Source organism: Myxine glutinosa, chromosome 5, assembly GCF_964187855.1.
Source record: "Myxine glutinosa chromosome 5, kmMyxGlut1.1, whole genome shotgun sequence".
NCBI classification, from domain to species: Eukaryota; Metazoa; Chordata; class Myxini; order Myxiniformes; family Myxinidae; genus Myxine; species Myxine glutinosa.
Genome location: NC_136265.1, coordinates 56,457,320 through 56,471,610, shown reverse-complemented (window position 1 = coordinate 56,471,610; position 14,291 = coordinate 56,457,320). Strand labels below are relative to the sequence as shown.

Below are 14,291 nucleotides of genomic sequence, written 5' to 3'. Positions count from 1 at the left end.
CCATGGGGATATGGTGCTCCACCCCATGCTTAACGGCCAACGTTGAGAAGGTGGGCCGTGTGAGGGCCGGGAAACTGGCCAGGAGGCTGGTAAACTCGTCCGCTGCCGGAAGCGTGCAAACCAAACTTGCCGGGATGGAACCTTTCAGCAAGCCGCTTGGCAAGCCGCTCGGTGAGCCGCTCAGTGAGCTGCTCAATGAGCCGCTCTGTGAACAAGCGAGCGAGCTGAAGGTTTCAGCCTGGTCGATCCGTTTGCGCTTTACGTCGACCAACAGACCATGCGCACATAGGAAGTCCGCACCGAGCAGTGCCATGGGCACGCTGGCAGTGACGAACGACCATTGAAAGCGCTGCCCTCCGAACCGCAGGGAGAGGCAACGCTTCCCGAATGTGCGGATGGGTGTACCGTTGGCGGCAAGCAAAGCGGGGCCTTGGCCCGCGGTTTGCTTGTCGGACGCGGAGGCAGGGAGGGCGTTTTCTGCGCTCCTGTGTCGCAAAGGAAACGGCGCCCAGACAAGGTGTCCATGATGAACAGGAGGCTGCCGGAATGGCCGACGCTCATGGCCACAAGTGAGCGCCAGCCCGGTCGTTTCCCGACCCGTCAAAAGAACACGGCGGGCGACACGTTTTAGCCTTGTGGCCGAACCTGGCGTGGTAGTAGCACCAGGTTTGCGGCGGTGGTGGACGCGTCGGCCGTGCCGCCGGCGGCGGTGGTGGTGGCGGCGGCAGTGGTGGGCGGGTCGCAGCAACGGCCACGAGAGGAGCAACGGCCTAGCCGCAGCGCCGGGATCCACCACGGCAGCACCGTAAACCGACCGCGTGTCGCAGGCCGCGAAAAACTTGTCGGCCTCTACGGCCAGGGCGCGGGGCTCCTTTATTTCGGAAATGGCCAGCGCGAGGCATACCTGAAGAGGTAGCTGGCGTAGGAACAGCGCCCGGAATAAGAAATCCGGAGGCTGGTCGCCCAGCAGCGACAGCATACAATCCATCCGCACGGATGGTCGTGTGTCGCCGAGGTCGGGAAGGTCGAGGAGGCGGTCGGCGCATTCAGCCTCCGTGAGGCCGAACGTGGCGAGGAGGAGACGTTTGATGGATACGACGCTGGCAGCAGTGCCGGGCCTGAGGTCGGCGACCACGTAGAAGTACCGGGTCTCGTCCGCCGTGATGCCCCGGAGTTGAAATTGGGCTTCGGCTTGCAAAAACCAAACGTCGGCTTGCGCCTCCCAAAACTCCGGCAGTTTGATTGCGACGGTGTTGGTAGCCAAAGCGCGTTCGGGGGTCAGCAACAGCTGTACCCAAGCGGGTTTACCAGTGTGGTGCTGAGCACACACGTCTCGATTACCAGAGAAGTCGGCCACAACGCGATGGTACAATCAAAAGAGTCTTTATTTAAGAGCTCACACTTCAGCACTGGGCGGGCTCGAGCTTAGAGCCCGCATATATGTGCCGAGGCCACGCTTAGTCCCCGGGCGTGGCCGATCGGTCGAAAGGCGGGGCAAGTGCTCTTGCTCCCCGCCTGGACGCTCGCGCCCCCCACTGGTGCGCGGAATTATTGCCCCTTGTGCCCACCACAACACCATGTAATGTCTATATTGTAACACCATGTGATGTCTTTATTGTAACACCATGTAATGTCTTTATTGTAACACCATGTGATGTCTTTATTGTAACAGCATGTAATGTCTTTATTGTAACAGCATGTAATGTCTATATTGTAACAGCATGTGATGTCTTTATTGTAACACCATGTAATGTCTATATTATAACACCATGTAATGTCTTTATTGTAACACCATGTAATGTCACCATGTAACACCACATAATGTCACCATGTAATGTCACCGTGTAACACCACGTAATGTCACCATGTAACACCACGTAATGTCACCATGTAACACCATGTAATGTCACCATGTAATGTCACCATGATTCCTCTGTTCGAGGTATCAACACGCTCTGTCTTTATTTCCGTTTCCCCTCCGTAGGGGGCGTGGTCATGAACTTAAAGTACAGTGAGTCACAGGAGCAGAGGGTCTTCACTGCCTTGGACTGCACTGCCTTGGACTGTACTGTACTGTACTGTACTGTGCACGACGACACAACACTTTACTCTCCTGAGTCTCCTATGTCCAATGAACCGAGATCTCTCCGATGAGGAACACGTGGTGAACACTCCGGGATCCACGATGGTCTCCGATGGAAGGAACCTGCTTGATCTGGGAGAATCTCCCGCGGACAAGGAGTTCGGACCCGGTACGTGACGTTCTTATTAGTCCCCTACCGGTGTACACCGGAGGGGACTTTCGGTTTGCACTCCGTCCCTCCGTCTGTCCATCTGTCCGTCTGTCCGTCTGTCACGCAAAGAACAGTTTTCCGGACTTTTTTTCTAAACCCTGAATGCTAATGATTTCAAACTTGGCACGTGGTTTCCTCATGATAAGGTACAGATCAGGTTCACGACGTTTCGATCATTTTTGACAAAGTTATGGCACTTTCAACTTTGGTAATTTCCTCAACAGTTTTCCGGAGGACAAACTGCCGGTCAGGGACGTGAATTGCAGCGCAATACTCAGAATGCTTGTTCCCGTCCGTGCTGTGCACTGTGCACGTTCATAATAATAGTTTATGTTAGAATCACACCATGTACGGATCGTGTTCCATCGTCCAAGATCGTGTCGATATCCTGATGGGGTTCCGTCGTACAAGATCGTGTCGATGTCCTGATCTGGTTCCCTCGTACAAGATCGTGTCGATGTGCTGATGTGGTTAATTCGTTTAAGATCGTGTCGATGTGCTGATCTGGTTCCCTCGTACAAAATCGCGTCGATGTCCTGATCTGGTTCCCTCGTACAAGATTGTGTCGATCTCATGATCGGGTTCCCTCGTGCAATATTGTGGGGTCTCGTCTCATTGAACATCACAATATATTGAACACAATGTATCACGTGTGCTGCGGATGACGTGATGACGTGATGACGTGCTCACGCAGAAGGAGAGAACGGGACGTGGCTGGCTTGAGTTTGAATGGATTAAACGATCGCTCCGATTATGCTGTTTGGAGTTACGGTGTTTGTCTTGCTCCTTCATACTTCAGAATACAACAAATATCGTGTCCATCTCCTGTGCCGGTTAATCGATTCCGTTCGTTGTAATCGGAGGTCGAACAGACATTTTGATCCCTGAGCAGCTTCGTTAATGTACGATTTTGAGGAGACGTTTGAACTAAACTCTCTTCCCTTGGATTTTTGGTTCATGAGTTATCAAGTGACCACTATATTCGGTGTGTGTGTGTGTGTGTGTGTGTGTGTGTGTGTGTGTGTGTGTGTGTGTGTGTGTGTGTGTGTGTGTGTGTGTGTGTGTGTGTGTGTGTGTGTGTGTGTGTGTGTGTGTGTGTGTGTGTGTGTGTGTGTGTGTGTGTGTCCGCAGCATAACTACCCGATGATATCATCCGATCTTGATGAAACTTGGGTGGGAGGTTGATATCATGATCTAGTTGTGTCCTGCGTAGAGTGGGCGTGTTGCGCTCATTGTGGGCAGGGCCACGCCCGAAAAAGTTGTCTTTTTGGGGAGTAATCGAGTTCAAGCTCCATCTTCTCCGAGGGGTTTGGTGTAATCTGACAGGGGTTTCGATATTTGGTTCAGTCAATGTCATGTGTCTAGCTCCACGGAGCTCGATTTTTCATTTTTGCCCCAAGGTCGTCACAAGGTCACGAAATTTAGAAAAGTCGATTTTTGATGGTTTTATTACATTGTTCGCTTCCTGATAGCGTGAAATGTCGTACATGATCTTATATTACCACATTCATCATGAAATACAAGTTTTCCAACAAATTTCCCAATATTCGACCTTTGACCTTTGAAGGTCACAAAGGTCAAAATTTCAAAGTTTTCCGAATCGAACCGAATTTTCGGTATTGTGTAGCTAACTAACCTCAACTGATTATACATTATTTTCTAGGTCAGTCACCTTCGTTTTGACATTTCCGGGCCTTGCCTGTCCGGACCTGTTTCTGTTGTAGTCTGTCCTTTGTCATTGAGTACCGCTCTCTCGTGAACCATCTTCGTCTCCTGACTTGTATAAATCTACATTCCCTATATAATAGTAGTTGTGACAATTTGTTATTGAGGCATTTCATAAAATTAATTATGAATCCATTAAAAGCAATTTTTTCCATAGAGCGGGATGACCCGAACCTCGTGTTCCCGTTTTCTCATCAATATCTTTCTTTGTGCCCAACATAGACATTATTTAACAATATATTGTTACGGACACGACTTAGATGTTGCTTGACCGAGCGGAATGGCCGCCGTGTTCGCACAAGTTACCCGATTACACTCGAACGTTGGCCGAATCGCGCTATGCTAAATCAATGAAGGAAAGGACACAACGGCTGGGATTAAGGCAACGACACAAGGGGTACAGTTGTCAAGACCTCCGGAGGAGGATATAATATAGGTTATGCAGAACGGTTAGATTACACGGCAAGAGGTAAAGCACAGCAAGATGGGCACTTAGACACAGTCTTATCTTATTCCCGACAGACCACAGACAAACGGGACAAGACTGACTCACACAGGGATTGATGGCAGGGGAGGGCAGGCAGTCGATAGCTCAAGGTGCACCTTGGCTCAGGGGCAGAATCGACCCGGTCCGGTCCAGAGAGGCGGGGAGGTATTTCTCAGCGCTAGGAGGTGGCGTCCTTTCTTCTCCAAGCTGAGGCGCATCTGACGTCACCTCCCTCTTCCTGCGCATGTCCAGCGGGGAGTGACACGCCCTCGGCTCGTTAGCTCCGCCCCAGATGGAATCGGTCCGCCGCCTCCATTGGGTGCGGGGGGGTTACCGGGCTCCGCCCTTGACGAGGAGCTGACAGCGAGCCCCTGCGTGGTAACCCCGTCGGAGCACATGTTCAATGGCGGCTAACCAAGCCGGAGTGAGGACGCGCACTCCCCGCGCCGCCGCCGCGCCGCCGCCGCTGTTGTTGTTGTTGGTGTTGTTGTTCCATGAGGAAGAGATGCGGGGAGGTATTGGGAGGTCCTAAACTTACTAATGGTGCCATACAATCACATTCTGGTGCAACGAAGAGTCAGAATTAATTGAAACGAGTCCTTAACTGACATAGACTAAGAATAACTAGCATGATGTCCTATAGTTGTCTACGTGAGATGCGGTGAACCTGGGCACGACATTTAATGGGGGAAAAAGGGGAAGGTCGGTTCTACAGAGTGTTGTTTACAGAAAATGGGACTAGGGAATGGGGGATTGGGGATAGTTGGGAAGTATTGGGGAAATAGGGGAATATTTACAAGCGGATATGGATGGAGGCCAAATCCCATATCCGCAACAATATATTCATTCTCCCCACGAATCTGAATAATCACCAATCAGATAGGATCGATTTATCCTTAAAACATATTGCAGAAACCGCAGGAAAATGAGGTGTAATGAGCGAGCAAAGGTGATGAGAGTACCTGATTCGAAGTGTACAGGGCGAGAGTACAACAAACACATCCAGGTAGTGGAGTACATAATTTGACATGTACTGTGTGTGTTTGTGTGTGTGTACATGTACTGTGTGTGTGTGTACATAATTTGACGAGTGTGTAGAAGACACACAACTGTTCTTCTTCAAACTGCTCCAGTTCTCCAAGATCTGAAGGGTGCCTTCTCCCAACTGCTGTTTTCAGATCTTCCCACAGGTGTTCAATGGGATTTAGATCTGGACTCATTGCTGGCCACTTCAGAACAGTCCAGCGTTTTGTCTTGAACCATTCCTGGGTACTTTTTGAAGTGTGTTGGGGTCATTGTCCTGCTGCAAGACCCATGACGTTTGACGGAGACCCAGCTTTCTGACACTGGGTTGAACATTGCGCTCCAAAATGCCTTGGTGATCCCCTGATTTCATGATTCCAGGCACACATTAAAGGCACCTCGTGCCAGAGGCAGCACAGAACCTCCTCCATGTTTGACTGTAGGGAATGTGTTCTTTTCTTTGAAGGCTTCATTTTGTTTTCTGTAAAAATGGAGATGATGTGCTTTCCCCAAAACTTCTAATTTGCTCTCATCTGTCCACAGGACATTCTCCCAGAAGGATTTTGGCTTTTGGTATCGTTTCAATCTGAAAAAATCTTACAAAAAATCAGACCTATGTTTTGTACGCACCTCTAACTTTAAAAAGATTTTTGGGTTAAAAAAGTGCGCGTTATAGTCGAAGGTTGATGGTAATTGTTATCATGACATCTTCTACCTTCCTCTTGCGGGTGAAAATTCCAAAATTTGCACTTGGACGCAGAAATAACGAAGCCCCATTTTTTGGTCCATTGCTTGATCCTGAAAATGTCAGCCTGGATTGATTTGGCTGTGTAAGTGAGATTCCTGCCCTGTGCCCATATTGCAATGCCGTTTGCAAACAGAGACAACCTGCACAGAGATTCTGAAGAAAAGGCAACATCATTGATCATTATGTAAAAAGACTACCCTGGGGGATGCCATTATCTATGAGAAATACGGAGGATGGGACTGCCCCAACTCACACTTGAAAGGATCTGCCAGACAGAAAATCCCGGATCCACAAGTAGATTCTGCCCTTGATACCTTATTCATGACTTGTCCAGAAGACCTTCCCTCCAGAGTGTCTCATTGTCCTTGTGGATGTCCAGGAACACTCCCAACAGCGACTTGAGATTGGTGAGATATTTCCTGATATCATTGGACAGTGAAGCTATATGGCCTGTGGAGGTGCGACTCCTCATGAATCCACTGTGGTACCTATGCAGCACGTTGTTTTTTTCCAAGAAGAAAATCAGCCGTTTGTTCACCATAGTCTCCATTAGTTTGTTGATAACAAATGTGTGCTTTTGTACGGTATGAGGATGGATGTGTGGGATCTTTACCTGGTTTGAGAATGGGGTTTGAAAGTGGAATGCTTCCAGGCACTGGGGAGAATTCCTGAAGACCAAACCTTATGGATGAGCACAATAACAAACATCCAAGACCCTATTTTACATGTGCTTGAACATTGAATGAGTTGGGGAATCGGGGGCAGGAGCACTATTCTTGGACCTTGAGATGGCTTGCTTGAGTTCTCGCAGCGAGAAGTCCTGGTTAAGTGGGGAGCTAGCAGGACCAACATCACTGAGAATGGCTTTTTGCTGGATGGCGAAATGAGACTTATCCTCGTTGGACTCCGAGTCAAATAGCATGTCTCCTACTAGATTGGAAAAATGGACTCCAAGGCCTTGTCCCGGTTCGAGTGGACTAACTTGTCACGGACAAGTTGGGGGATGGATCTCCCTCCACTTTTGCTTCCATACATGCTTTAGCCCTTCTCCGGACAGAGCGGAGAGAGGCGTCCTGATAGATGAGCAGAAGGAACGCCAAGAAGCTGTCTTGGCACGTTTAATTACCCGCTGGGCTTGAGCTCTTCTCCTTTTCAACTCGATAGCATCTTGGGGCAGCAGAGATTTTTCTTACTCTTTTGAAGGTGGCCCTCCTGGCCCAGATGGCCTACTTACATTCATCATTTCACCAGGGAACTTAAATTGTCTGACCCACCAAACTTTTACAAATAGGGATAGACCCATGAGCAATGTGGTATATGGCATTGAAAAAGTTCATTTTAATTTATATCAACATATATATATATATTTTTATGGATATTACCCCAGACAAGGCATACAGCCACTGTATGTAAGGGGCTTAGAGAAGGTTAGAAAAAGATACGGATAAAGCAATACAAAATAAAAATAAATAATAACAAGAAAACATCTGAGACACAGGAAGCCACAATAACAAGAGACACAGGAAGTAGCAGAGGTTGGGTGAAATGCAATTGAACCTCAAAAATGTCGGAAGTATGAACTGACATTCCTCTTAAAACCATGTAGATCGTAGGATAATGGGAAGCATGTTGCAGGTCGTGAATTCCAGAGTGAGACAGCACGAAGGATAAAACTATCTGCATCGCCCTTCGTTCTGCATCTTGGATCGGCTATAGTGTATGTGTGTGCGGAGATGGCAAACCGAGTCTTACGTCCAAACACTCGAATGGGAGGAACCAAGTCAGAAAGTCCAACAGAACATTTGCCATGGAAATATCTGCAGAACAAACCACGAGTGGCAATCGACCTACGGTGAGAGCATGGTTGAAGAGTTGAGCACATCTCCACACCAACCAAGTTGACAATGCGTTTCTGGAGCCTATCAAGTAAAGATAAGTGGCAGGCTGGTGCTCCAGCTTGCCACATTTGGTTTTGGGCCAAAAAATAAGGTTTTGGGCCCCCACAAGGAGAGTGCAGAAGGTCCCGATCCCAGATACGATTATTGAATTTTAAATAATATTTCCATTCACATCAGGGTATTTTGAGTGGGCCTCCCAGACCTCCCTTGATTTTTTGTTTAATTTAAAAAATACAGATCCTGAGATCCATTTGGGGGCCCCCCTCCATTGGGGGCCCCCCTCCATTGGGGGCCCTGGGGGAATTTTCAAATAGCTCCCCCCATCCTCCCTCCCCCCTTCGATACGCCACTGCCAACAGTACTCCATGAGGGGACGTATAGTTGCCTTCTACAGGTACAAAACAGCCTCAGGAGGTAAATACCTCTGTGCTCGATAAAAACAACCAACTCACTTGGAAACACTCTTGGCAATACCAGAAATGTACTTATCCCAACGGAGGTGAGAAGACATGTCAAGCCCAAGAAGCCGAAGCTCCAATGAATCTGTTAAGGTTGAAGACCCCATGTGCACCGAAGGAATGACCTGTTTCTGGAGCTAGATATGGACAACAGTTTAGTTTTCTTTGCATTGAAGGTTACCAGCCTGTCCTGCCCCCATTTCAACACATTCTCTCAATTATTGTCCAGAGAAACACCAACCTCATTACGTGTGGCATTCAGTGAATCAGCAGATGTACAGCAGAGTGAGGAATCATCAGCATACATGGCTAGCTGAGATAGAACATTATCAGGAAGATAATTGATGTTGTAACGAATTTGAGAAGTGTAACGAATTTGAGAAGTGTAACCATTTTGAGAAAGTGTAACGAATGTGAAAAGTATGGTTTTGTTGTGTGTAACTGACCCTCGTAATGTAAAGAATGGTCGCAGCTCGTCCTCTTAGTTAATTCCATAAACCTACACACAGGACACGATATATCCTTTTAAATAGTTAGTCCCTTATTCTCTGTAGGCTAAGGATGTGTTTCCCACTCGTTTGACTCTTCATTGCACCGAATTAAATAAGAGTAGGCCCTCCGACGCCCCATGGCAGCTTCCAAGTGCCAGGTTTGCCACTTTGCTGCAATTGGCTCTTTAGGCACTTTGCTGCATTTTCATCTGCCGTCCACTTTGCAGCATTTGACTCCATTACGCACGAGGTAACGCCGAAGAAGAAAGGCAGGTCTCCACCTCGTCATAGAGGGGAGGAGTAGGTCGGCCCCACTCATCCAACCCAGAAAAGGGGGTTTGGCTTGAGAGGGCGGAGAGAGAACGCTTGGGGGAGGTTCGCAAAGGGTGAAGGGCGGGGCCTATATAACCCGCCGTGGGACGCTCCCCAAAGAGATGAGTCCAGGAGATGGGTCCAGGAGATGCGCTGGAGACGAGCAGGTGTGACCGAGCCGCCGTGAGACGTGCCGCGCTGCAGGAAAAGCGGACCGGGGCAACACAAGGAGCGCACGAGGCAGCAGTACGGAGAAAGGAACTTCGCCCGCGCAGTTTGGGACCAAAGCTCGGCTTCTTGACGGCGGTGCCTTCTGGCCCGACCGTGCCCAGTACCCGCTGAACCTTCCTTGCCTCTAAAAGCCACCCATCACCAAGCCATTCCTTCCTGCCTGCATTTCCCCGTGTAAGTGTGATCGTCCGTCTGTCTTTAACGTTGTCCTGGGGTTTATTAATTAAGCTTGTATAGGTAAGCTAATGATTTCACTGTGTGTCTGCTCCTTCCATTTTCTGTATATAACCAACTGCTCTCTTTGCCTTGGCTTGTGAAAATAATTAATAAAACCTGTTATTCCTCCATACTTCTTCTTCTTCCTCTTTACATTCGGTCACTTTAGAGGTTTCCAAATTGAATATCTGTGGCGCGATTTCGGCCAACGTCCGGGAATCGGGTTTAGTCGGGGAAAACTGTTCGGCCGCGGTGCCTCCGCTCGGCAAACAACATCCTTATCCGCGGACCATAACAATTGGTAGTCAGGAGTTGGGATTCGAACCTGGGACTAAATTTATTTAGCCCAAATTTTGGGGACACCAATTGTACTATTGGCCGTAACAATTGGTGTCAGGAATGTCGGATTCGGAACTGGGACTAAATTTATTTAGCCCAAATTTTGGAACACCAATTGTACTATTGGCGTAACAATTGGTGTCTGGGAGTGAGATACGAGGCCCGAACCAAATTTTTAAAACATCTATAAAAAAAAATTTGGTCAAAATTTGGAGCGGCCGAAATTTGTTTTTTTAAATCCTAAATTGAGTCGTGCCATGGACAATCAAGGCGATCGGATGCCGGTGGGAGAGATAGACGGGGTAGAATCGACCCAGGACTTCGGGGAAATGTATGTGGAGGAAAGGGAGGAGGAGAACAATGGCAATGTGGTTGAGGGGGTATCAGGCACGCAAAATGGCGCTCTCGCGCACGTGGTTGAAGGGACACAAAATGGCGGCTCGCACGTGGTTGAGGGAGCCACGGCCGCGGAACCAATGGGCGTGGTCCAACTGCAAGCCTTCATGGCCCAATTCATGGTAGAAGTACAGAAAGAAAACGACAGTATGGAACGAATGGAAAACAGAATGAGGGCTAAGAGTGATAAAATGGAAGCAATATCGGGCGAAATGAGGGCCGATAGGGAGGAAAGGGAAGCGGAGAGGGACAGAGACCGTGGGTTGGGCGAGCAGGGCGCAGGGGTGCACGAGGAGGTAACGCGGGTCGAGAAGCGCTGGTTGAGCGAAGCGGAGGAAAGCGCGGGTACAATGACGGGGGTAGAAATCGCGACACGGGGTTTGGAAAAGCCGGCGACCGATGAGGTAGAGGGAATTTTATTAAAGCCAACGGTCGTCGAGGTGAGTAAAGAAAAAGTGGGAGTGGGCATTGAAATTGAAGAGACCGGGGACTTAGAAAACCACTCGCGGCAGGAGGAGGTGATGGAATATGTGCAAGGTCGGTGCTCAAATCGTGATGATGTGCTCACTAACCAAATAAAGAGTGTGCAGGTGGCAGAAGAGGTGCGGAGACGAGGTGCCAAGGTGAGTGGCGATATACGAGGAAATGTATATGATGTGAGGGGTTGATTTGCCGGCTTGGGGGTTGATTTGGATCCGGGCGTTGGTGAAGGATCCGGTGTGAGTGGAAATAGCACGCGTGTGAAAAAAAAGTGTGCGTCAAGGGGTGAGCATGTTACGAAGCGCGAGTGTGATACCGAGTGCGAGCGAGAATGCACGTCGGGGTGTACGGAGTGTGACACAGGGAGTGAGAGCAATACGAAGTGTGCGTCAAGGGGTGAGCGTGTTACGAAGCGCGAGTGTGATACCGAGTGCGAGCGAGAATGCACGTCGGGGTGTACGGAGTGTGACACAGGGAGTGAGAGCAATACGGAGTGTACGTGCGAGGGTGAGTGTGACACGGAGAGTAAGGTGGTGGTGGAACGTGTGCGAGGAAGCACACCTGGTTTGGTGGTAGCGCGAGTGTGGGAGAGCCCATCTGAGCGCGTTAGTGGGTGGATGCCAGAGTGCACGCCCATGGTGAGTGGTACGGAGTATGTACCGGGGGAAAGTGCGCAAGACGGTGCGCGAGGTGTGTTAAGGGAGTGTGCAAATGGTGAGTGTGCATGAGAGGTGTGGTGTGTAACAGGGAGAGCATTGGTGGAATGTACGGACGGCGTTGGAGCACCGAGCTCGGTGAGGGTGAAAGGGGTAGCGTATGTGTGTGAGCATGCAGGTGAAGCATCGACGGTAACCGGGTTAGCGGTTAGAGCGACGGATAGCCGATGCGAGCACTCGGGGCGCGGTGGGCTTTGTTGGATGCAGGGCCCGGCGCGGATCGAAGCTGCGTCGTTTCTCTTCGAAGCGTCGTTGCCGATTCGGGCTTGGCCCCGCCCCGCACGGTCGAGTCCGGGCCTTGTTGGGCGAAGCGACCGGTCCGGTTCAAGGGCGAGTGGGAGGAAGCGGACCGGTGCCCCCTCGTGGGGACGGGGTTCCGACCGGGGGAGATTGAGCCATCGGGCCCGGGACCGCAAGGTACTGCGCCGAGATGGTGCGTGGAATCTCGGGCCGACCAAACCACCTTCCTTGAACCGAAAGCCGGACGGATTCAACCTGCAGGCGACCAAACCACCCGAATTCATTGCTCGGCTTTGCGAAGCTGAGTTTAATGATGTCATGACGCACCGAGGCTAGGATATAGCGGACTGTGATGATGATGATACTGATAGTGTTTTGATCCGAAATTTAAAAAAGTGAATAGAATTGGCAGTAATTGGAAAATTTTTGATTGGTTGGAATTTGGACGAGCAAAATTGGTAGTGAGAGATACCCGTTGTGATGGGATGGCAACTCTGTCATCCCTTGTCATTCAGTCGAATGTCATTTGATTTCAATATCCACATGGACTCCACTGACTCCACGCTAACCACTGACTTCACTGATTTACTCACCTGCTTTAACCTCACTCAACATGTCAACTTTCCTACCCATAACCGTGGTCACATTTTGGACCTTGTCTGCTCTACTGGACGAATTTTGCACCATCTCTCTGGCTCCGACCTCACTCTCTCTGACCACCTAGCCATCACTGTGACCATCAACATCCCCACCCCAGCACCAAGGCATTATCGCACTATCAACTTCCGTAAGCTAAACGCTCTTTCACCTGCCTCATTCTCATCGACCCTCTCTGAAAAAATGTCCACTTCTCCCTTCGTTGACCTCCACACCCCTTCTGACCTCACTGACTACTACAACCACACTCTCTCCTCCTGCCTTGACCAACTTGCCCCTATAAAAACCAAAACAGTTTCTTTCACCCATTCTGCTCCCTGGTTTACCCCTGAACTCCGCCTGATGAAAACTCGTGCTCGCCAACTTGAAAGACTACCGCAATAAAACAGGTCTCACAGTTCACTCCCAGGCCTACAAGGACCACATACAACACTATAAAGATGCCCTCTCCCGCGCCCGCTCCGCCTACTACTCTCAAATTATCCACTCTGGCTCCGGAAACCCAAAAGCACTCTTCTCTACAATAAACAAACTCCTCAGCCCCCTGAACACCACCACCCAGTCATTCACAATAGACAACTGCATCTCCTTCCTTTCATTCTTCCAACGCAAAATTGAAAACATCGACAACAGCTTGACCACCGCCGCACCCGCTCCCCCTCAAACCACCTGCCCCCCCCTTATCCTGCCATCCCCTGTCTCAATTCTCCCCAGTCTCCCCTACTGACCTCTCTGAACTCCTCATCGGAATGAAAACTGCCACCTGCACTCTTGACCCCATCCCCTCCAGCTTTGTCAAGGCCTCCCTTCCTGCTCTCTCTCCACTTATCATTGCAACAATAAACTCCTCCCTGTCTACAGGCATCGTCCCACCATCCCTCAAAATTGCTGCTGTTACCCCCATTCTGAAAAAACCTGGACTAAACCCTGACCACCTAAATAACTTCAGACCCATCTCCAACCTACCCTTTCTGTCAAAGGTTTTGGAACGCGCTGTAGCCACTCAACTCAAACATCACCTCTCTGCCAATAACCTGTATGAAACATTCCAATCCGGATTCCGCTCCAACCACAGTACTGAAACTGCTCTCCTCAAAATCACCAACGACCTTCTCCTCTCCTCTGACGCTGACAACCTCAACATTCTCATCCTCCTCGACCTCAGCACCGCCTTTGACACCATCGATCACACCATCCTCCTCACCCGACTTGAAACCACCTTTAACATTACCGGCACTGCCCTCTCTTGGATTAAATCATACCTCTCTGACAGACGTCAGTTCATCTCCATCAATAACTGCAAATCCCCCACTGCTCCCCTCCCCCAAGGTGTCCCCCAAGGTTCAGTTCTTGGCCCCCTCCTCTTCATCCTTTACCTGTCCCCCCTCTGTCACTTAATCCGCCGTCATGGTCTCCAATTCCACTGCTTCGCCGATGACATCCAGCTTTTCATCTCCACCAAGTCCATCTCCACCGCCACCCACTCTATCCTGACAAACTGCATCACTGAAATAAAATCCTGGCTTCAAATCAACTTCCTCAAACTTAACTGTGATAAATCTGAAATAATCATCATTGGC

The 14,291-nt window shown here is 49.7% G+C and overlaps 1 protein-coding gene across 1 annotated transcript in view; it reads left to right on the top strand.

The window, feature by feature from the left end:
• Positions 1-2,131: 2,131 nt before the first annotated feature.
• Positions 2,132-14,291, top strand: part of LOC144892103 (uncharacterized) — a 114,470-nt gene continuing 102,310 nt past the window's right edge. The window contains exon 1 of the mRNA XM_078777297.1: positions 2,132-2,252. Coding sequence (XP_078633423.1) covers positions 2,132-2,252 — 121 coding nt within the window. The remainder of the gene's footprint in view (positions 2,253-14,291) is intronic.